The 22120-nt window shown below is 55.5% G+C and overlaps 3 protein-coding genes across 6 annotated transcripts in view; 1 reads left to right on the top strand and 2 right to left on the bottom strand.

The window, feature by feature from the left end:
- Nucleotides 1–1605, top strand: part of IFT172 (intraflagellar transport 172) — a 38984-nt gene extending 37379 nt beyond the window's left edge. For both annotated transcript variants that reach the window (XM_086461807.1, XM_086461806.1), the window contains exons 46-48: nt 145–298; nt 1156–1247; nt 1516–1605. In XM_086461807.1, coding sequence (XP_086317933.1) covers nt 145–298; nt 1156–1247; nt 1516–1605 — 336 coding nt within the window. The remainder of the gene's footprint in view (nt 1–144; nt 299–1155; nt 1248–1515) is intronic.
- A 778-nt stretch (nt 1606–2383) lies between these two features.
- Nucleotides 2384–4655, bottom strand: KRTCAP3 (keratinocyte associated protein 3). Its single transcript, XM_086461805.1, is given in 7 exon segments — nt 2384–2400; nt 2594–2675; nt 3083–3122; nt 3124–3225; nt 3447–3647; nt 4287–4346; nt 4446–4655. Coding segments are annotated over 6 exon segments (687 nt in total). The 3' UTR covers nt 2384–2400; nt 2594–2601.
- A 607-nt stretch (nt 4656–5262) lies between these two features.
- The window catches only part of NRBP1 (nuclear receptor binding protein 1), a 40835-nt gene continuing 23977 nt past the window's right edge, over nt 5263–22120 (bottom strand). For 2 of the 3 annotated variants that reach the window (XM_086460357.1, XM_086460356.1), the window contains 11 exons: nt 11630–11713; nt 11296–11354; nt 10057–10155; nt 9849–9981; nt 9470–9572; nt 6857–6907; nt 6629–6764; nt 6487–6540; nt 6021–6084; nt 5880–5935; nt 5263–5690 (listed from right to left, as the gene is read on the bottom strand). In XM_086460357.1, coding sequence (XP_086316483.1) covers nt 5592–5690; nt 5880–5935; nt 6021–6084; nt 6487–6540; nt 6629–6764; nt 6857–6907; nt 9470–9572; nt 9849–9981; nt 10057–10155; nt 11296–11354; nt 11630–11713 — 938 coding nt within the window. In that variant the 3' untranslated portion in view covers nt 5263–5591. The remainder of the gene's footprint in view (nt 5691–5879; nt 5936–6020; nt 6085–6486; nt 6541–6628; nt 6765–6856; nt 6908–9469; nt 9573–9848; nt 9982–10056; nt 10156–11295; nt 11355–11629; nt 11714–22120) is intronic. The other variant, XM_086460358.1, reaches the window with a different exon arrangement.

The raw sequence follows: 22120 nt of genomic DNA, 5'->3' as shown, positions 1-22120 counted from the left end.
CCACCCCAAATATGCACACAGACGTGCACATCCTGCACCCACGCTCCTGTGCTGCTATCCTGTGTGCTCCCAGTGGTGCGGAGCAGCAGCTGGGCAGTGGCACAGCATGCAACAGCAGGAGGTGCCATGGTCTCTGCCCTGCAGGAGGAGAAGCGAGAGGAGGTCAGGGACTGGGTGCTCACCATGTCCATGGACCAGCGGCTGGAGCAGGTGCTTCCACGGGACGAGCGTGACACGTACGAAGCTTCGCTGGTGGCAGCAAACACAGGGGTGCGCTCCCTGCCCTGCGTGCTGACAGGTGAGCTCCCCGCAAGGGAGTATGTGGTGCCATGCAGGGAGTGGGACCATGGTGCAGGGGTGTGTCTAGGAGGGAGGTCAGGCTGTGCTGCAAGAGGAGTAGGGAGACTGTGTGGCTGTGCAGACCAGTTCTGCTGGAGGTAGAAGGGCCCATTTTTTACTGAGCACTGGAGCAGGTTGCACAGGAGTCGTGGCGTCTCCATACTTGGAGATAGTGCGAAGCCGTCTGGACATGTTGGGCAACCAGCTGTGGGTGGCCCTGGGGGGGTGGGGGGGGGTGGGGGGGGTGTGGGGGGTGTGTGTGTGTGTTGACCATATAAACCTCAGAGGTCCCTTCCACCCTCAGCCATTCTGTGTTTCTGTGATTGACTGTCTGCTCACTCTCGCACAGCACTGCCTGGGAGGCTGGCCAGCACCAACACACGTGCACATGCAGCGCCCATCCCTGCTTTGCCCCCCGCCCAGTTGTCTATTCTGGCATGTACTGTCCCCCCCACGCTTGCACGCTTCAGACAGTGGGGGATTGCACTGCAGGAGTTGAGAGTGGGTTGGAGAAGGGGGGGAGTGGGGGTGGGCCACCAGCAACAGGGCTCTGGCTCCAGAGGTCAGGCGCGGGGTGCTAACATTTGATGTACCTGGGTGTCCCTGACAGAGGGACAGGCCTTCATTTTCCTTTGATCCCGCCACTGTGGGCACCCCACTCGTTCTGGTCCCTAGACGCCAGAGGCAGCGTTGTTCCCCTGCACTGCCCCAGGGGAGCAGCCCGAGGCAGCGGGCCACAGCAGAGGGGAGGGGTGCACAAGGCAGGGGTCTGCTGTGGGTCTCAGCTTGTTTCTGAGGGTGTCACTGTGTGACCAGGGTACCCTGTGCTAAGGAACAAGATAGAGTTTAAGCGGCCAGGCCGAGAAGCCAACAAGGACACATGGAACAAGTTCCTGATGGCTGTCAAGGTGAGCCAGGCACCCTGTGGGGCAGGGAGACAGGATGGGGGTGTGGGGGATGTGGGTGTGTGTCAACCGCTCATGCTGACAATAAAACGTTCTCCTGCTGGGTGGAGATACACTGAAGCAGGGCGGTTTAAGTGCACCCCCCCTGTGTGGTGCTGGGAAGGGATTAACCTCCCTTACGGAGCTGGGGCAGACCCAGCCCTGCCTGTGCAGCTCTGTCAGTCCCCAGGGGTGCCCCCTTGCCACTGCCAAGGCCTCTTTTGTTCTGCAGACATCCCACAGCCCGGCATGCCAAGATGTGCTCAAGTTCCTCAGCCAGTGGTGTGGGGGACTCCCGAGCACCAGCTTCTCTTTCCAGTGAGCTGGACCATGGCAGCTTTCAGTCCTGCTCCTCAGCACCCTCCACTTCCACCGCCAATAAACATGTCCCAACCCTGCCGTGCTCCTGTTTGTCAGGGGATGCCGAGCCCAGGAACGTGTAGGTCCTGGGGCGTGGGACCCAGACCCTGTACATGTGTCCTTGGCCTCAGCCAAGCTATGCTAAACCTGTGCCCTCCATCCTGCTGGGGGACTGTCACACTGGGACCACGCGTCTGTCTACCTCCCTGTGCCTGGGGCGGATGGGTGTGAGCACAGAGGTGGGCTCACACCCCAGCTACACTGTCGTTCCATCAGTAGGCCCTGGGGAGCCACTTACAGCAGCCAGTGTGAAAATGAAAAGTTTATTTACTCGGGGAAACAACAGAGGCTCACAACAACAGGGGTTGTCGCCTCCCGTGCCTTGGCCTGCCTGGGCACAGGCACAGCAAGCTGACCCTGCTCTGCAGCAGGGCCACCAGGCCCCAGCACCTCTGCCCGCCCCACCGCTGCACGTGAAAGCCCGACGGAGCTCGACTGTGCTGGGAAGGGCCTTGCAGCTGGGGGAGAGGAGTGTTGGGAGCCCATGGCACCTGCTGGGCTAAGGTGGGCTGGTGGCCCTGGGCAGCTCCTGTCTGGAACCAGGAGGGTGTGTCCCAGGTAGGGGGGTGGTGGGGCTGGGGGGCAGGTGCCCCCCCTCGCCCCTGCAGCCCCCCCCCCCCCATGCCTACACCTGGGGCGGGAGCTCCGTGCAGGTGCAACTTCACCTCGCTGGCTCGCAGCACTCCTGCAGCACCACCTGTGAGTGAAAGAGCACAGTCACTGCAGGGCTGTGCTGCAGGGCCAGGCACCACGCCGACACCTCTGGCCAGTAGTTGTAGGAAGTGTGCTTAGAAAGAGATATTTGGGGGGGGCTGTGTGGGGCAGGGGGCCCTCACACAGCAGAGCCTGCCCCCTCCCATCCCCAAGCATAGCCCATGTGCTGCACTCACCTCTCCAGCTAGGCACAAGTCTCGGCCAGCCCCAGGAGCTGCTGCATCTCACGTGGTGGCCTCTCTTTCACTGCGCTTGGCCCCGGCCAGCTAGAGGGGGAGGAGGGGGTGGAAAGGCGGAGGGGTTGCAGGGATGTATGACAGGCTGGGCCAGGTTGAGGGGGGGGAGGTAGTGGTGGGGTGAGTGGGTGTGCGTGTGAGTGCGGGTGTGTGGCATTCGCTCAGGACAGAGCAGGTTTGGCTATCGGAGGGATGAGAGGAGGGTCCCTCTGCGGCTACCCAAGATGAAGGGGTGCCAGTCTGTCACCGAGGCTGGCTAGAAGAGGTTCAAACTTGACATGCACATCCCCCCCCCCCCCCCCCCCCCCCCCCCCCCCCCCCCCCCGCTTGTATGGGAACAAGGGCCCAGCAGAACCCAGTGCCTTCAAAATGGAGCAAAAAGGCAGCAATGGTGGGGCAAAGGCAGGGAGGACCCGTCCGGACTGATGGGGCGTACCTGCTCTTTGCCGTAGCTGCGTGCACAGGGGCCCAATGCCCCGGAAAATCAGGGCTGCTAAACAGCACCTGCCAGACAGCACAGCTTCTGCGGCCACCAGCACCACGGAGGGGAACCAGAGCGCCAGGGCTGTATCCTGCAGAGCAGAGGGTTGAAGGTCCCTCAGGGACCGTGGGCCACTGCACCCAGCCTGCCTGCATGCGGCGCCGAGCGGCAGCTGTGCAGGCAGCAGGGGAGCGCCAGAGGAAGGGAGGCAGAGAGAGTGTGGGGAAACAAGAGGGGAAGAAGGACGGGAAGCAGAAAGTGGAAGAGTGGGAGGGCATGGGGGGGGGCGGTGCGGCCACCCTGCAGACTCACGTAGATGCGTGTGGTGTTGAAAGGACAGTCGTTGGTCACTATGGCCGCACGGGCGTCAGCGGGCAGCGCAGAGCTGTTGCAGCCCGTGACAAGGCGCATGCCCCGGCTGTGGATGGTGAGGGCGATGGCCAGTGCCAGGCCCACGCTGCATGCTGTGGACAGCAGGCAGTTCAACAGGGACACGCTCAGCAGGGTCCAGTGCTGCAGGTGGCAACGAGAACACACGGGAGCAGGGCTGGCCGGAGCCGGGGGAAATGCCAGGGCTGGGCGCTGCCATTGCACAGGGCCAGGCACACCGCGCTGCCGCACAGCTGCTCCGCCAGGTAAGGGGCTGCTGGGAACCCCCAGATGTTTGCACTTACTGAGCACATGCTTGCCCCTTCTAGCATGGCTCGGCCCTGCGCTCGGGTGAGGCTTTTGCATCCTTCACCCCTCCCGTAAGCCCAGAGCCACTCGAGTGGCCTCTCCCAAAGGCTCCTGCACCCGGGGAGCCCCAGCACAGGCCCAGCTCCGCCGAGAGCCGCGGCCCCCGACAGCAGCCCAGCCTCGGGCAGGCCCCCCCCGCCCGGGCCGCAGAGCGACGCCCGACACCGGCCGCAGCTCAACCCGCCAGCTAAAGCGTTTCTGCCCTAGGCCGGCGCCCAGCGCCCACGCCGCTGCCCCCCACCTGCCCTCCCGGTGCTGCCGGCGGGGCCGAGCCGGGGCAGCCGGCGACACCCACACCCCGCCAGACGCCGAGGCGGAAGGAGCCGCCGGGGCCAAGGTTCAGGGGAGCGGCCGCCGGCGGGGGCTGGGCCGCGCCGAAGCCCCCGGGCCGCCCGGCTGCCGTCCCGCACTTACCAGGGCCGCCCGCGACAGGTTGCGCGACACCAGGATGGCGACGATGCCCACGGCGATGCTCTGTGGGGAGAGACCCGCGCTCAGCAGCCGCCTTGCCGGGGCCGCCCCCCCCCGCCCGGCCCGGCCCGGCCCCGCCCCGCCCCGCGCCGCCGCTCTCACCAGCAGCCCGGAGCCCACGGACACCACGTTGGCCGCCGCGTACTCGGGGGTGACGGCGCGGCCGGCGCCGGCCACGTGCCGCAGGACCGAGCCGTGCACGACGGCGCCCAGCACCAGGCTGCCGTGGCCCAGCACGATCAGCCCCAGCCCGGCGCGCATCAGCCGCCGCGCCTCCGCCAGCGGCCCCGGGCCCCACCGCCCCGCGGCCATGGCCGCCCCCGCCCTCGGGCCCCGCCCCCGCCCTCGGGCCCCGCCCCCGCCCTCGGGCCCCGCCCCCGCCCTCGGGCCCCGCCCCCGCCCTCGGGCCCCGCCCCCGCCCTCGGGCCCCGCCCCCGCCCTCGGGCCCCGCCCCCCGGCGCGGACTGAGGCGGCACTCGCGTCTTTACAAAACAGTTTATTAAAAATAGGAAATGATAGAAATGAGATGCAGGGGCGGCGCCCGGCCCCGCACGCACGCCGGGACGGGACGGGACGGGACGGGACGGGACGGGACGGGACGGGACGGCCGCGGGGCCCGGCGCCGCCCCGCTCCGGGGCCCCCCGGGGGCACAAGGCCGGCGGGGGCCGGGCCCAGCCCCGCGGCAGGGCGGGGGGCGGCCGCAAACCGATCCACAAGGCGCAGCCGGCGGGGAGCGGGGGGCAGGCGAGGGGCCGGGGGGACGGTGGGGGCCCGGCCCCCCCGCCCCGCGCCCGGCAGGAGAGTGGTGACTGCTGCCGAGGGCGAGAGGGGGGTGCAGAGGGGGCAGGGTGGAGGGGCTCGGCCCTGCTTACCTTTAAATTAAAAAAGAAAAAAAAAAAAAGAAAAAAACAAAGAAAAAAACCATTTCTGTGCTGTGCAAAAGACACTTTGTACAATTCAAACAGAACAAACTCCATGCACATGAGCGGGGCTACAGGATGCCCCAAGCCAGGACCCGGCTCTGCGGCAGCACCTGGCAACATCCCAACAAAAACAGGGCTGGAAATAATACTGATGCGCAAAGTCCCCTTTAACAGGCGGGCAGGGAGGATTGTCGCTGAGCCCAGCCACGGCACATGCAGGATGAGCTTCCAAGCACTGCAGCTGGGGTCTTGCTGATGCCCTACAGTGATGGACAGACACAGAAGGGGTCACAGGCAACAAAGCCGTACTGGCCGCCCGGGGGGCTAAGATGACACAGTCACTGCCGTCAGGGCTCCGTTCCGGGTGTAGTAGAACTTGCTGAACGCCTCTTCAAGTAAACAGGTAAGTCTGCTCTGGTCGGCCTGTGAAGAACGAGCTACAGTGAGGGGCAGAGCTGAGAGCGTGGCTGAAGCCTGCCAGGGCACACGGGCAGGGGCACGGCTGCTTTCTTCCACCTCCTCAGCTGGAAGAGGACTGATCTGGCACAAGCCATGGAAGTTTGAGAAAGGAATGCAGACCTCCATCCCCACCTGAGCCCCAGGCCTGCTTACCTCGCTGATGAACCCGAGCTGGACCAGTTCAGCTGCCAGCTCCTGGATGTTGTCATCTGCAACACAGGGATGGGTGTAAGGCCCAGGTCTGAGGGCGCTGCTGGCCCCAGTGCACCAGAGCATGGGAACAAAGGCACTTACTGGGCTGCAGGTCACAGCTCAAGTGTCGATTCAACTTGTCTTCCAGTTTCAGGAGCAGTGTTAACTGCAGGGCAGAGAAGTTCCTGTGAGGGACTGCAGGCTTGCGGGCTGCAGCCACCACAGCCAGCCAGAAGCATCCCCAGAAATCCCCACCGCGACAAGACACACACCACACCACACACCCCCCACCCTCCCCCCCCAGACTCTAACAGAACCACCACGTCCAGTTCCATCCCAAACCACAGCCAGCAGCACCATCCTGGGGAGGAAGCCCGAACCTGGGGGTGGGCCAAAAACATTTGCTACATGCCAGGTCAGCCACAGGCACGAGCCTGGACCCAGCTTCGGGCCCCACAGGCAGCAGCGGTGGCTGCAGGGCTCACACCAGGCACCAGCAGCTCAGCGGCAGCTGGAGCTGCCAGCTCTGCACTGCCACCCCAGCACAGCCCAGCAGCAGGGAACGTACGTGGTGCTTCACTCCCTCCTCCACCGACTCGATGTTGCACTGCATCAACACCACCTGGAAAAGAAGCAAAGACCCCCGTGACCGACGGCCGCTGCGCAGCACAGCTGCCCGGGAGGGCAGGGATGGGGCTCCCACCCCTCACCTTGCGGGTCTCCACCTCAGCAGGTTCTGGAGTTGGGGTTTTCACCGACGGTGGAGCAATGGGAGATTTCACCACTACCTGCTGGGGCTGCTGGGGTCGTGGCATCCCAAAAGCTGTGAGTGGGTAGATGCCATTCCTACAAGAAAGGAGAGCGCCTGAGGTTATGCCTCTCTGAAATCTTTCCAGCCTCACACACAGTTAAATGTGCCCTTTAAAAAACCCTCTTACCTTACATCCTCCAGGAACTTGTCCAGCTCCAATGCTGGAGATTGTGAGAAGCTGTGGGGGGGGAAAGAAAAAAAAAAAAGTACCGAGGTGAGAAGTCACCGAACAGAACCATCCACTCAAGCCTCTTTGGAGGCGATTTCAAATGCCCGTGTCCCAGCCTACAGCTGAGCCGGCGGGCAGGACGAACACAGACAGAGGCAGCCAGCCGAAGCAGAGACAGACGGCACCCTCCCCGTGGAGGAAGCAGCTGTTCACAGCAGCTGAGGATGAGGCAGCGTTCTCATTACGGCAGAACAGGTATCACCTCCCTGCAGAGCTGTACCCGGCAAACGGCTGCGTGGAAGCCAGCCCAGCGACACCACGCTCCTGGCAGGTTTTTTGAAGACCCTCGTTACACCAGCCCCGTGAAGCCCCTCTTCAGAAGAGCAGGGGCGCTCAGCGCTGCAAAGGCAAGAACCACGGCAACAGCTGGTGGCGCCGCACGACCAGCCGTGGCGCTCCAGACCAGGCACTACGGACTACACCTTGGGATTTAGTGCCCTGCCCAAATATTTCTCGCTGGAGTTTGAGATACTTCTGTTCTCTCTGTAATTTCTTTCCCAGACTGCTTGTTCAGCTTGGTGCCTTCTCAGTGGAGTGTCCCAGAGGAATTGTTCCCACCAATTACTTTTTCGTTCCCAGCCTCCACGTCCATCGAACATCCTCCCTGCTGGAGGAGGACCGCAGGCACTGACAACCCCTCCCCTTTGTCCGTGACTTGTCGGGTCTCTACTGCTCTTCCTCTTTCTCACCCTCAAGAACGTACAGTTCCTCCCTGTGGCGACGACGACTTCCAGCCCCTCGGTGAAGCCAGCTCCCGGACCTGCTCCAGGGCTGTTGCTTTGTGCACGTACGTTGTACCGGTACTGTCGCCAGAGCTTTCGCCCAACTACCATCACCTTCCCTCCCATTATCCGGCACCCTGGGCTCACGTTTTCTCTCGTTTACAGCCGCAGAGCGGTGTGTTTTCAACAAGGTGGAAACGGTCTTTTCCTGTGGTGTTACTTCGCAGCCTTCTCAGACAGAGCAGCAGAATTTTTTCTCTAAAGTAAGCTATTACTGTCTTTTGCACGGCACAGGGAGTGTGCAACACTGGAACAGTCCACAGCAAGTACCTCATTTCTTTCTGGTTTTGACTAACGAGGAGACACAGATCCTCCTGCTTTACCGATTCCCCAGTAACACACTTTGCTCATCACCTTAGTCAATTCAGCTTTTTAGTGTCCACTTGACCACAGCTTCCTCTAGGCTGGCCGCAACAGAAGCCTTGAGCAGCCGGTCTTCCCTGCACCACTGCCTTAAGGCCGCTTCCAAGAACTTCAGAGGATTGCCAGAGACTGCAACCGCTCAAATGCTGCCATGGTCCCTCCCAAGTGCTTTGCTGCTCTGTCAGACCTGGTGAGGGTTGCACATCTGCCCGTCCCCCAGACCACTCTCCAGCCCTTCTCACACACACATCTGTTACTTTCCCATCCTCTAGTACAGTAGTTTTCAGCAAAAATTTACCATTTTTTCTAGCAGCTCGGTTTGCTGGGCACTCTGATGAATCACCTAGAAATGATGCTCTCTGACATTTCAGGTCATCACTATGCTTTCCCTTTCCTTTTCCAGCACCTCCGAGGTACTGCGCTACCAAAGAGCAAGTCCCAGGCTGGCACGTGCCAGACAGCCAACCCTCTGCAGCCTGACGTCCGCCATACGTAAAAAACCTCTCTTGCGCAGCTCTGGCTATTCACTCTTCATCCTCCATTTTGAACCTTTAATTAACAAAAAACATTCCAAAGGGAATTCAATACCGTCATTCACCAGCACTGGGAAGATCATAAGGTCAGTTTTTAGAAAGGTCTATACGGCTCAAATGAACAGTGCTTTTCTTCCTCGTCATCTTGATGGCTTCTGTTCAGTAGCCTGAGCATCCCACAGTGCTGGGCTGCCCTGGCAGCACCCTGGTCTTCTCTGGAAGCACAGTAACGACATCTCAGTCTTTTCAGCTAACGCCTCAACTAGCTGAGGTGTCATTATCCAAAATTTAACATCACTTCCTGGCACCCTAGGGAGGCACCTCTACAGTTAAGCGGCTGCCGTGTGTCACCGACAGCTGCCCAAAGCAGCCTTTCCCCCTGGGTGCTGCAGAATGAGCTGCTCCGTCACGAAAACGCCGAGGAACCGTTTCTGCAACGCGTCAGACTCCATTTGACGAGCCTGGGGTTGGTCCGAGTCACTCCCCGAACTGTTCAGCCAGGTTTGGCCAAGGACTGTTCCAACCACGGTGCGGTCATTTCCCACCCCTCCATCTGGGGAGCAACTCCCGTCCCGGCTGCATGGAACCTGTTCGCAGAACATGGGTGCAAGGTCTTGTCACCCTCCACAGAGGTCTTTGTGCCCAGACAGAGTGACTGCTCCTTCACCAACAGCACCATCAGCTCCCTTCTGCTTCCCAGTTAGCAGTGACATACCAACACTAACTGGAAGGGGAGAGTCCCAGGCAGATCCTTCAGTGCTCGCCCCAGTGCCCTGGCACCTGTTTCACATGCACCTGAGCAGCCCCCTCCAAGCACACCACGGGGTACTCACATCATCTTGACTCCTTCCCTGTCCACGTGATTAATCTCTGCCAACACTGCACTCATGTCAAGGTTTTTGGTCATTTCTTCTAAAGCATTTTCAGGAATCATATCTATTTAAAAAAAAAAAAAAAAGTTCAACAACTGCAAGTCCTCACCGACCTGAGAAAAGCAGTAAAAACCCAGAGGCTTTGGGCTGTTCAACTCCCGTGCCACTCGGGGCAGGCAGGGCACCAGTCCTCCAGGCTCCGCAGGGACCGCGGCTCTGCTTCACGAGGCTCTGGTCCCTGCCAGCACGAAGGCCTTGGCTTCCAGGATGCCAGCGGTACCGATGGCTTCGCGAGGCTCTGCCGGGCAGGAGATGCGGCGCCCCGGGACTCCATACTCACGCTGATGCCCGACGATACAGTGAGCAGCCAGCAGCTTCAGCGACGGCACCTCAAATAATGCCTGGTGAAAGAGGAGCTCCCGGGCCGTAGGACGCCTGCCAGGGTCCTGTTCTAGACACTTCTGAATGAACTCCTGCGAGACAAGAGCTGCATGAGACCACGCGCAGGGCCAAGGCGTCCGCAGGGGCGCCGACGCCTCCCCGCTCACCCTCTGCAGGGGGTCCTCCAGCAGCTGGATGGCACTGTTAATGGCCTCCTGCGGCACGTACGACGACTCGCCGTTGCCCTGTATCTCCAGCACCGCCATCTGCAAACACAAAGCAGCGACTCAGACTTCACGGAGAAGGACTGACTGCGCTGGACAGAGCTCAAGCAGAGCGCTGCCAAGCGTGAGATCGTAACAGCCAAGTTACTTAAGGTCACACTTTGTGGAGGCAGAGAGAGAACGAGTGCCTCATTAGGACAGCTTGTTTCTGCCAGCCTAACAGACTGCCAGGAAGACCCAAAAACTATGCCAGCATCACCTCAGACAGTATCTCCACTGTGAATCTCATGATCCATTGGCCTGTGCTTCTGCTTGACAATTCCCATCCTCTAATGAAGCAGTGACTGGATCACTGCCTGTGTCCCTCCTGGCTGCATGAACAGCCCTGTATTACAGGCAGAGAAAGCAAGGGCACAACACCACCCAGAACGGGCTGCAGCCAACACATACACAAATTCCCAGCTAGGAAAGTGCTGGCAAAAGATTACAGAGAACATTGTAAGATTCAACTCAAGTTTTGCTTCCTAGAAGTTCTGTGTTTCCACAGGTCTCCTCCTGCTTTGCTTAAGGGATGTGCAGCATAGGTTGAGAATTCTTTGTGATGGCTCTTTCTCACAATTCTTCCCAGAAAATACTCCTACAGACAACTCCCATTTTCTAGACTGGGCCCACTGACTGCAAGGACAGAGGAACCACTAAGCTGCTAAGATCAGGCACAGCAGACTCACGCCTGACTGCAACCAGCACCTGTATCAGGTCAGGGCAGGCTGGCCCAGAAAAGTCACGGACTACGTCTGCCCTCTCCTCTGGAGCCCACAGGAGAACAGGTACTGCCCAGAAGGGGGTTTCCTCTCCACGTACATGAAGTACGTACGGTCTGTCCTAGTGACTGTTCCCACCAGCCAGTGGGTCTGACTTCAGACCCGGCCGAGACCCGCAGAGCAATGAACTACACGTTAGGAATTCCGGGAGGAACTTCACGTTACTGAGCTACTTGCTACTTAGTGAGGCATTTAGGGGAGCCTCAACAGGGATCCCTCCAAGGTAAAGTGCATTTGGCTCGGGAGAACACAATGCACTTGCCACCCAGCTAACCCACCGCTAACCACAGCGTCTCCGCAGAACCACCCCCCTTCCCTCAAACCAGTTCTCTCTGTCCCACGGCCAGCGTTCCTCGCTCACCTCCAGTGCGCACATCCCAAAGGAGTAAATGTCCACAGCAGTGGTGACGTTGGCAACTTCTGTAACACAGAAACAGCGCTCGGTTATCAGCCCACCCCTGCACGCAGCAGGACCAGCAGGACCACCTCTGTGTCAGGCTACAGTAGTCCTGCAGCCTTCTGTCCCTCCTCTGCTATCAAAAGACAGAGGAGTCAAAGCATTTAAGCAGGCAAATAACTCAAAACTGTTAATGTGACATCTGTCATGAGCCTGTAGCTGAAAAGAAGATGCAGAACAGCTCAGAAGCATTAGTACGGCCAACAAAACCGGGCCTGCCGCTGCAGCCACGCCATACCTCCATATTCCGGGGCAAAGAAGTGCAGGTTCTTCTGCTCCTCACGACAAGTCTTCACGTGGTTGTTAATCGTGTCCGGTGCCACTAGAAGAAAGTCATCAACGCTTAGGATACAGGAAATCACCGCCCATCCCCAACCAGGTCCTAGGGAGCACATGCAGCTCCAGGGCCACCTGTGGGGCCCAAAGGGGCAGCAGCACACTGGAGCCAAGCTGGCCCTTCACCAGTCCCGCGTCTCAGGTCGCCTGCCCTGACACATTTCTCCATCGTTTCCCTGGCTGCAGATCGACTAAGGCAGCTTAGTGCTACCCTCCAAGAGCAAACCTGGAGGCCACAGCCTCTGCCGAACAGGAAGACAAGCTGGGAAGGAAAGCCCCTAACTTAAATCAGATCTGTAGCGCTTGTCACAAGCAACTCAACGATAACGGAAGCCCTAGGGACAGCCAGAGACGCCAAGACCACTGCGACTAGTCACCACCTCAGGGCTCTAGGAGAGGGACAGACCTACAAGGCAACTCTTCCACATGTCGGCAGGGCACTGGCACCAAAGTGCCTCATGACACAAGGCAAGTAAAGCTGCCGAATGAGGAGAGGTGACTACCCCAACAGCACCTCCACAGCCACCGCCACAAACCACCTGGAGCTATGGGGAGGGAGTAAGTCCCAGCCACAAGAACAACGAGCAGAATACAAGTATGGACCCCCCATAAAAGACAAGTCTTTGGGACAGCCACCTCTGGGAGGCCTGCAAACAACTCTCCAAACCCAAGCCCCTGGCTCCACCAGGGAGAAAACTGAGGCAGGCAGGGAGCACAGAGCCACCATCCCATCGGAACCTCTACTTCCACCCTTGAACATGCCCAGTCCCACAGTCTCAGGCCCATCTCCCACTTTGTCGACCGCCCAGACAATTGCAACTGGTCCTGGTCTGTGCTGCTACAGACAGTGTGGACTTACACGGGACATGCCAAACCACCTGTATCTATTTTTCCAGGTGTCCCTGGATTCGGGCAGGACACACCAAAGAGGATTCCCAGTGGAATGAGACTGAACTAGCTCCCAGCCTCAGAGGAGAGATGTTCTTTGGGGTCTAGTCAGAAAAGAAGGATCTTCCTCGGTAATGCAGCTCAGCCTTGCTGTGTGGCCCATACTGAATCATACCATCCTATTGAGCGTTGGAAACGGAGCTTGCTCCGACGGCCAGCGCCAGCGTCTACTTTCCCAACCAACCATTCACGAGTAGTTTGCTGCTTTTTGTCCTTCTGCTAGCTCTTATCTCGGGAGTCCAGTACGATGATGTCATTCCTAGTTCTTACCTGTTTAAGGACACCACCAGGTCCTCTCAGCTTCGCAGCACTAAGCAAAATTCTTTGTCTTCCTCTTAAGACCTGCTCTGCATTTTCCCAGTGACACCAACTGCTTAGACAGGGGCCATGCACAATCACACCAGTTCTCTCTACTGGGGACTCTGCCCCAGTGGATTTTAACAGTGCACACGAGGCAAGTGGGTCAAATGCCTCCCTCGAGCAGTGGGTAGACACCAGATCCTCCTCAGCTCCCAAAGGACGAGCTCTGGACTTTCGCGCACTTTGTGTTTCGCACCAGTGAGTTATTCACAACTGGAATCTGTCCAGTCCTCTCACACCTTCCTGTGCGTCTGGAGGATACCCCGGGCTACCTCGGCATCGCCCCCTGGGCTACCTCGGCATCGCCCGTTCCCCACGTTTCTATCAAGAGCCTCAACACTAACGAGATCAGTGCCTGCGGGACTCCAAACCCCCCCCAGCGGGGCAGCCCTTTTTCAGCTTCTACCCTGCCACCACGCCTCCAGCCCCGACGCGGCACTTGGTAAGCCCCCCGAGGTTTGCCCAGCGTGGCAAGTTCTCATACTGGGCCTTCTAAAGAGATCCCCAGACACCCCCAATGGAGAAGCCCTGCCACCTCGCTTTGTCTAGGGGCAGCATCTGCCTTGAGCGGCCTGCTGTGTATGCCTGGTCTATAGGTGGCTACTAGGAGAGGAGAGGCTAGTCAGGTCTTCTCCAGCAGCTGGATTTCCCCACCTTTACTGCTCTTTCCCATTTCCCTTCTGTAGACGTTTTGGCCAAGGAATCAAGATCAGGTTTAACAGTTCTTCCCCCCGCCCCAAGTAATTTACTTTTCTACTGAAAAGTATAATTCACCACTGTAAAACACAAACCATTTAATCCTGTCAAATGAGGGTTTGCCTTCTTTAAAAAAGCGCAAAAAACCAAACCAAAACAAACAAGAAAATAAACCCCCAAAAACCACACACACACACACACACACACACACACTGCCACTCATGACTTTCAGAACTTCTGCCAGAGACTTGCAGGAACTAAACCAAATTTTGCCTAAATCTATAGTATACCCCCCGGTGGGCGTGAGGGGTGGTCAGGGGCAGAGGGTGATCACACCCAGGACCGCAGTACTGCTGCAGATGCACAGCCACCTGGATACTGCGGAGTCTGTGATCAAGAACAAGTTTTTCCTCAGTGTGTCCAATACCACTAAGGTTTTGGCAACGCCCTGAGACCTAGGCTGTAATGCAATCGCAGGATCTCGCTGATCCCAAATGCGTTTGTTCCCCGTCTACAAGAACTATTACTTTGTCCCAGTTTTGGCAGAACAGGGCATTGTAGAGCAGAAGGGTTTCTGAAGCCTTACGTCTGAATTTTTAATTTTTTGTAATGGAATACTGGGTATCTTTGTGCAGCATGCAGTACACACAAACCATCAGAGAGGGGTTTTTGTGAACCCCACCGAACCGAACATCTGTTGCATGCACGACAGCCTCTGCCTACCGGGAACTAACCAGGCAGTCCGGGGATATAAAACAAGATTTCTTTTGTAAGTCTCCTCTTTGTTCTGCCTTTCTTATCATACGATGGATTGCAAGAGTAAACAGGAACCCCAAACCCCACTTCAGCTACCTAGTTCTCTACAGTCAGAGGTCTGGCAACCGGCACCAAGGCCCTGCGTGTAGCTGAGCTGCTGCCAGGGCAGCACCGCTGTGCGGCCGGGCCAGAGCCCTGGGGAAGGGCAGAGGCACCGCGGCCTGCCCTGGAGGAGAGGCCCCGCGTCAGCCGCCAGAGAGCTGCAGAAGTTCAGCACACGCCATCCAGCGGGACCAACGTCCTCAGGCAGGAACTCTGGCACGGTACGACCCAGGACAACCCTGTCCTGCCGACATGCAGCAGAATCAGACAAGTATAAAGTCATCTTCCACACGACGTTTTGATTAGCTTCGTTTGCCAGTGTGTCCTTAAACACTGTTACTGCCGCGTGCCGGATGGCAAGGGCCAGGTCACCATCCAGCCGTTCTGTCCTCTGCTCCTGGGCCCTGTTTAAGGACAGGGAAGAGGCACTAATCCATCACAGAAAGGCGTCACCAACAGAAGCCTCAGCCAGTGATGCAACACAGGCGCTCCCACACCAGAACGGCAAGGACAATGGATCCTAGCCCAGCCTCTGTCTGCGCCTCACTGAGGACTTGATAATGAGCTTCTCTGCAGCCAGGCCCTACGGACATTTTGCAGCAGCACCAGCCTTTCTGGAAAGAGCTGGGCTTGCACTTCCAGCTCAGACACACAGACAGGCACAGTTTTGAATTTGCTTTTGTAGGTCATCCAGGGACCTGGCCCCTCTGATAGCCTGGTCCTTGTGCCCCTGAACTTGCAGAGTCCCTCTGGAATTCCTCAACATGTTTTTCTGTCACTGTTGCAGACACTGGCTCTGCAGCTGGGCTTGACGAGCCACACTTGGCAAGCCTTTTTCCTGGCCTAGCAGTTTATGTCACAGCTCACGTGCCACTTGGCTGGAAGTCCCATAACGTAATGCATAACCTCGCTCTGCTACTGCAAAGCTGAAGCAATGCAACAGCAGAGCAATGGCATAAAACAACCAGATTCTCCACTGTATGCTTAGGCAGAGACAGCCTTGCCAGGCACACTGTTCCATTCATCACTGTGACAGCAACAACCTGCTACTGAAGTCAGCTCTGAAACACTCGCTGCCAGCATGTTAACAAGGCAGGCAAAAACGCTGTTACACCTTGTGACAGTATTTCAGAAGCTGGAACAAGAAACTTTGGGTTTGGTCTAGTCTAGTCACTATTGTAGGTGCATCACCTTGGTGTGCAAGCCACTCGGCACAGAGAGAGGCTTGAGGGGAGCTCCGCCTGAGTGTACATTTTAAAACAAACTCTTAACTGTACAAGGTAAGAATACACACTTTAAGGTACCTCCGACACAAGCTCTTCTGACCAACTCGCACATGGTTGCTCCCCACCACCCACCATTAAATATCTAGTGATGCCTCTTAATTCTGTGAACGATCAGACACACAAAGGCTCAGGACAGTGATGTTAAGCAAGACAAACAACAAAGGTCAAAAAGGAAAGCCGGATCACCAACACTAGCCACCAATACACCTTTCTCAGCCACAGAGAAGACGACAGCAGGGGCAGACTACAAGACAGAGCACCACATGACCGATCCATCTGGTTGGGACAAAGCAAAGATGAATTTTAGAAATGGATTCAGCCAAATATGCTGTCCGTGCAGTGCAGGTGACAGGAAGAGACATGAAGTACAGTAGAAGGTAGGACAAGCAATTTGCCTTTGCAAGCTGAACTCAATCTGACAATAAAACCATACAGAGAAATAGTCAGCACTGCTACAGGAACATGCAGAGCTTGCTAGACCTCTCAAGCCCTCAAGGACATGCTAGAGCAAAGAGCTCAGCAGGGTAAACAGACAGCTCAGTGCCCGTCAGTCATTAGGAGTGTCAGCCAAGAATGCACTTGCTGGTCTTACTTCCCAGCTGTCACCAGTGGCAGGTTCCAGCAGAGATGCCAGATCACACAGTGACTTGCCCTTTTAAACACTACATGCTGCAGAAAACATCTTGTCCTGTGTCCAATTCACACCCACCTTTGCTCTGCATTCAACACTTCCTCCTTGCAAGAAGGAAAGAGAGTCTGCCCAACAGTCCTTCCTTTCCTCCTGAAGTAGCCATTGAACCACTTGGTCTCCTGCAAATGCCTAAGTATTCTCCAGAGCAAGGGTACATTACTCCACTCTCCCGGTAAAGTGCTCAAATACGCTGCACTCTGGACTTCAGCAGGCTTAGAAAGCAGAGGAAAACCAGACGTCAGCAAAAAGGATGAACAACTAACCTTTAAGATCAGTCCCAGGCTTGCTGTGCAATCCAGCAACAGGGGACGATTGACCACTTTACCTGTGCTGCACCGCACCAGCAACACAGGGACCCAAAATCGACCAGCTGAATGCCAGACCATCCGTTTGCAACTGTAAAGGGATGGCCACAGGGCCAGGAGGGGTATGAGGCCACATTAATATCCCCTGCACTCATATGCTCAAGACATTTTCCCTACTGCAAAAAGGGTATAAGACTGCACAAACCCAAGGCATTTCTCAGTTCACTGCATTTGCACATGAAGGTGACAAATGCGTTTTTATCAGGGAGGGCAAAGACTAGCAAATAAGCAACTAGGAAGCTACTGGAAACAAGCAAGCAGCATACAGCCATTAAACACCTTGTCAGACAGGAAAAGCAGGGGCAGATCTAAGCTGATCACAGAATACAAGCATCCTACAGCCCTGCAGATCTACGGCACGGATTGTAAACAGCGTTCGAGAAGTTATTTGCAGCACTGAGTCACCAGAAGCAAGAGGATTTTATTACTTCTAACAGTTGAATATCTAACGAGATGAAGGGCAAAGAGGTTCAGTATGTGAAAAGTTCACTACATACAGTTCCCAGCACCAGATAACAGCCCCCCAGCTGCTTACATCTATGTTCATTCTTGCCACATCCACTGATGTGGCTTCTGAGCCGTGTAACTAATCTCTGCTTAAAACACTGCCCACACTTTACTTCGGAGAAAATACTGCTGAAGCAGAACCAGCAGTACTTGCAACAGAGAGCTGATATCACACAAAACCTCACGTACTTAGAAAGGTATCCTTCTCCACAGAAATTAATACAGAATCGTAACATCATGGGATGGTGCAGGTTGGAAGGAACCTCCGGAGGTCACCTTGTCCAGCGCCCCTGCTCCCGCAGGGACACCCAGAGCCGGCTGCCCAGGACCACGTCCAGGCGGCTTCTGAATAGCTCCAAGGACGGAGACTCCATCACCTCCCCGGGCAGCCTGTGCCCGTGTCACCCTCACTCTGGAAAAGCATTTCCCGATGTTCAGAGGGACCCTCCCGGGGCCCGGTCTGTGCCCGCTGCCCCCGGTCCCGGCACGGGGCGCCTCCGAGAAGGGCCTGGCTCTGTCCTCTCACCCCCTCCCCACGGGTACCACAGACAGGGCTCCAAGCCCCCCGAGCCCTCTCCGCTCCAGGCTGAGCCGTCCCGGCTCCCTCGGCCTTTCCCCCCAGCACAGACGCTCCAGCCCTTCAGCCCCCGGCGGCCCCTCGCCGGGCTCTCCCCAGCCTGCCCACGCCTCTGCCGGGCTGCGGAGCCCGGCGCCGGAGCCAGCTCTCCAGGGGTGGCCTCACCGGTGCCCAGCAGAGGGGAAGGATCCCCTCCCTCCACCTGCTGGCAGCATTTTGCCCAGCGCAGCCCAGGACACTATTTGCTGCCTTTGCAGCAAGGTTATGTTGTTGGCTCATGTAACTGTGCAGGCATAAAAAGGAATGATGGGAAGGAAACTGCTCCTGCCGTGTCAGATTTCTTGTGAAGAGGTGGATGATATTTTTATGTTTAAGTGAAAAAGCATTCAGGGTTCTAAACTGACAGGTTTAACCAGGTCCATTACATGGAAGCGGAAAGTGGGAGTAGGCAGAGCAGGAAATGCAAGACTGTAGGCACAAGAACAGATAAAGAGGACCTGTAAGATAAGTACTGTCAATCCTGGTTGCATGCAGGCTCTTAAGCAGGGACTTAGAAGCTTACTAGCACCTTATCTGGAAGAGTTCATGACACAAACAACTTCATTCTGAACAAAGTGTGTAGAGAGATTTGAAATCTGCAGACAAAGCCAAGCTCTAAGTTCTAGACCAGAGGAATGAAGGTCCTACAGACCAAGCAAACCCCTGCTTGGGTTGCATCATCTGACTGCAATACAGTATTTATACAAAAAAGATGAAGAGGCAGCAGGACTGCCGTTCCTGCTCGGTTCTTCCACAACTGAAATGGCAGGGCACTAATTAACTGCTGTAGCCTCACACCACAGTGCAAGAATTGCATGCAATCCAAAAACCAAGAAAAAGACATTCACTGAAATGCCATGGATCAAGCTACTTAGCGGAATCTTCTAGTCTCAGAAGACGTACACTGAAAAACAGAGTCCTCAGAAACATGACTACGAAAATTATTTTGTGGTTTCGAGCAGCTCTGCTTAACAGAAGTTTGGACTGAACCAGCATAAATGCATAGTTGATTAAAATGCAATTCAAATCCCACAAGTCTGAGTATTTCAAGTTTAACTTCCCTGAATTTCAGACTCCATCTCTCTGTGATTACCGTTGTTTCACAACATGCTGAAGCAAAGCTGCGCAAATGACCTTGGAGGACTTAAACAGAAAAGCTTACCCCTGAAAGCAGAGCAAAAACACTACTTAGCCCACATGCCTCAAGGCCTAAATCACAAAACTGGCCAGGTTGGAAAGCAGCTCTTGAGAATACAGATCAACCCCCCTGCTCAAGCAGGGTGAGTTAAACAGGTTGCGCAGGACTCTGTGAGGTTCGTTTTTGAGTATCTCCAGGGAGAAAGACTCCACAACCTCTCTGGCAACCTGTTCCAGTGTTTGAGTATCCTCACAGTAAGACAGGGGTGTTCTTGTGTCAGACACATATTTCAGTTTGTGCCCATCGCCTCCTGTCCTGTCAGCGGGCACTACAGAGAACAGACTGGCTCTCTCCTCTTTGTTCTCTCCCCTCAGGTATTTACACATACTGAAGCGATCCCCCGAGCCTTCTCCTCACCAGCCCGAACGCTTTCAGCTCTCTCAGCCTCTCCTCACACGGACAGGTGCTCCGGTCCCTTAAATTGTCTTCGTGGCCCTGTGCAGGATTCGCTCCAGTAAGACAGTATCTTTATCGTGCCGTGGAGCTCAGATCTAGACACGGCACTCCAGGTGCTGTATCGCCGGTGCCAAAGAGGCAGGAAGGACCACTTCCCTCCATCGGCCAGGGATGCTCTTCCCAGCATGGCCAAAGATGCTGTTGGCCACCTTCCCTGTCAGGGTGCGCTGCCGGCTCGTGGTCAGCTTGCTGTCCTCCAGGACGCCACGGTCACGATCTGCAGAGCTGGTTCCCAGAAGGTTAGCCCTGAGCACGTACTGGTACACGGGACACAAATACTCGCCAAGTTTGTATTCAACTCATCTTTCAAGAACTGGCACGGAGGACCCTTCTAAAATGCTGATGTTCCACATGCTTTCAACCAAAGGACCCCAAAAGGGGTGGGCATAATGCAACTGCTGTACTAATGCTTAAAAGGGGTAAATGAAGACCTGGATGACTAAAAGACATGTTGCCTGACACATCCTGGGAATCCACATAAATGCAGAGAGAAAACACAATCCAGCAAAGCTGAAGCAGCAGGCGCCTTCAACGCAACGCAAAAAGAATAAATTTGACCACAGAAAAGGCAAGTTCTCATAACCTGGAGCACTAAACTGGGAAATTTAAACCTTTTTAGAAGATCCTATTTAAATGAAAACGACGAGTCTAGAAGATAGTCGTTTTCTTGTGTTGTCATGAATGAGATGGCTCACAGCAGCACCAGGAAGGTAGACTGAGCAAGGCAGGCAAGCGCATCAAGCAAGAGCCAGCTTTTAAGCCTTCTACAAAACAAAAATGAGAGTTTGTTACCATCACGGCACAGCAGGAGGTGAATCTGTCAAGTAAGCATTCCACTCAGTGACTTTGCAACAAGGCCAAAGACACCAATTCTTACCACTGAATCTGACTTCAAAAAACCCACCACCCTCCTGGCAAATGCACACCCCAGACCACACACCACACACATTCAGTCAGGCGTTAGCTGCAAGTTCAAAAACTAACCACAGCAGCCAGGTAAGTGACAATCACAGGGCTTCTATGACTGCTCCTGTCTGGAGGTATGTGCTCACATATGAAACAAGGCAGGTCTCTGGTTACCATTTTTGCCACTCTAGTAGTCGTAACAGCAGCTAGATCATGAGATGCCTGTCAATTTATTACAATTAGAAATTAACCTCATGCTATTCCACCCCGTTTGTTCAACGGCGTTTCTCAAGAACAATCCAAATGTGAAGAATCTTCATTTTATGACAGGCTTTTACACCACTGAGAATCTCTACTTTTTTTTTTTTTTTTAAGGCTTTGTCTCACCTTGGTCTATGTTGTTTTTGAGATACCACTTCAGACTTTCTGAAGCATTCTGGGCAAAAAAGAAGTTCCACTCAAAACTATTCATCTGCCAGATCTCATTCCCAACAGCACCTGTAGTCAGACACAAACCTTTTCCTCTGCTCGTGAAAGCCTGCCTTAGTTTTGCCAAGTTTCTAAGCAACTGAGTATGTTTGGCTTGGTACAGGACGTGCTTGACTCTACACAAAACTGTACGGCTAGAAGCTAAGCCACACAAATCCATGTTAAATCTTCCTAAATAAATGCCAACATTGGTGAAAAAGTTCTCAATTTTTATGACAGATTTTTCTATGTCCACTAATTTCAACTATCCATTATTTTTTCTCTAAACTACACTTGCCTTAGTTAAAAAAAGCCAGATCCAAGATACCCCAGTAACCTCTATTTTATTTCTACATCACCTACTAAGCATCTCAGGTGTCTGTTAAGGATGCGAAAAACAGCATGACAAGTCTTTAAACATCAGGTAACAAAACCCAAGAGAGTGAAGTAATGACTAAAATAAGATCAGTTATGAAAGCATGTCACTCATAACCTTATTAGCTCACTGCTCAAGCGAAACAGGAGCCTTATACCCTATATTTAGTGTTGTCAAACCCAAATCATTGTTCAAGATCTAAGGATTAAACAATCTCCAGCTCTCATATGAACAGTATAGTGGTAAGACAGTACTGTTAAAACAAAGTTCTCAAGAAACCAGCCAAGAAAGCTCAGTATTTCATGGCCATTTGGCGCTGTTTGAGCACGAGTGAGACACCACAGCAACTTCTTAAGCCTGGAGACCACTGGCTGAGGCCCTTCTTGCCTTGCTAGAATGAGGGGCTTTTGTTCTGTTCGCAGCAGTGGCTTGATTTCTGAGAAACGGCTTGCCAGTCTTAAGCCTTGTTGCCATCCACATGACTGAACCCACGCTGAAGCCCAGGCTCAGCCATGTTCCCACTCTGTGGGCTTGTTCCTGGACCGGTCTGTCCGCCGCTGGCATAGCACCCTGCCTCTTCCACCCCAACGGCAGCCTGGGCACACGACTGCCACCACCCGACTTGCCCAGCTCGTAGTGCTCCGGTAAACAAGCCATCCCCA

This window comes from Leptosomus discolor, chromosome 2 (assembly GCF_034619465.1).
Source record: "Leptosomus discolor isolate bLepDis1 chromosome 2, bLepDis1.hap2, whole genome shotgun sequence".
NCBI classification, from domain to species: Eukaryota; Metazoa; Chordata; class Aves; order Leptosomiformes; family Leptosomidae; genus Leptosomus; species Leptosomus discolor.
Note: the sequence above shows the minus strand (reverse complement) of the source record. Positions and strands in the feature narration are given on the sequence as shown.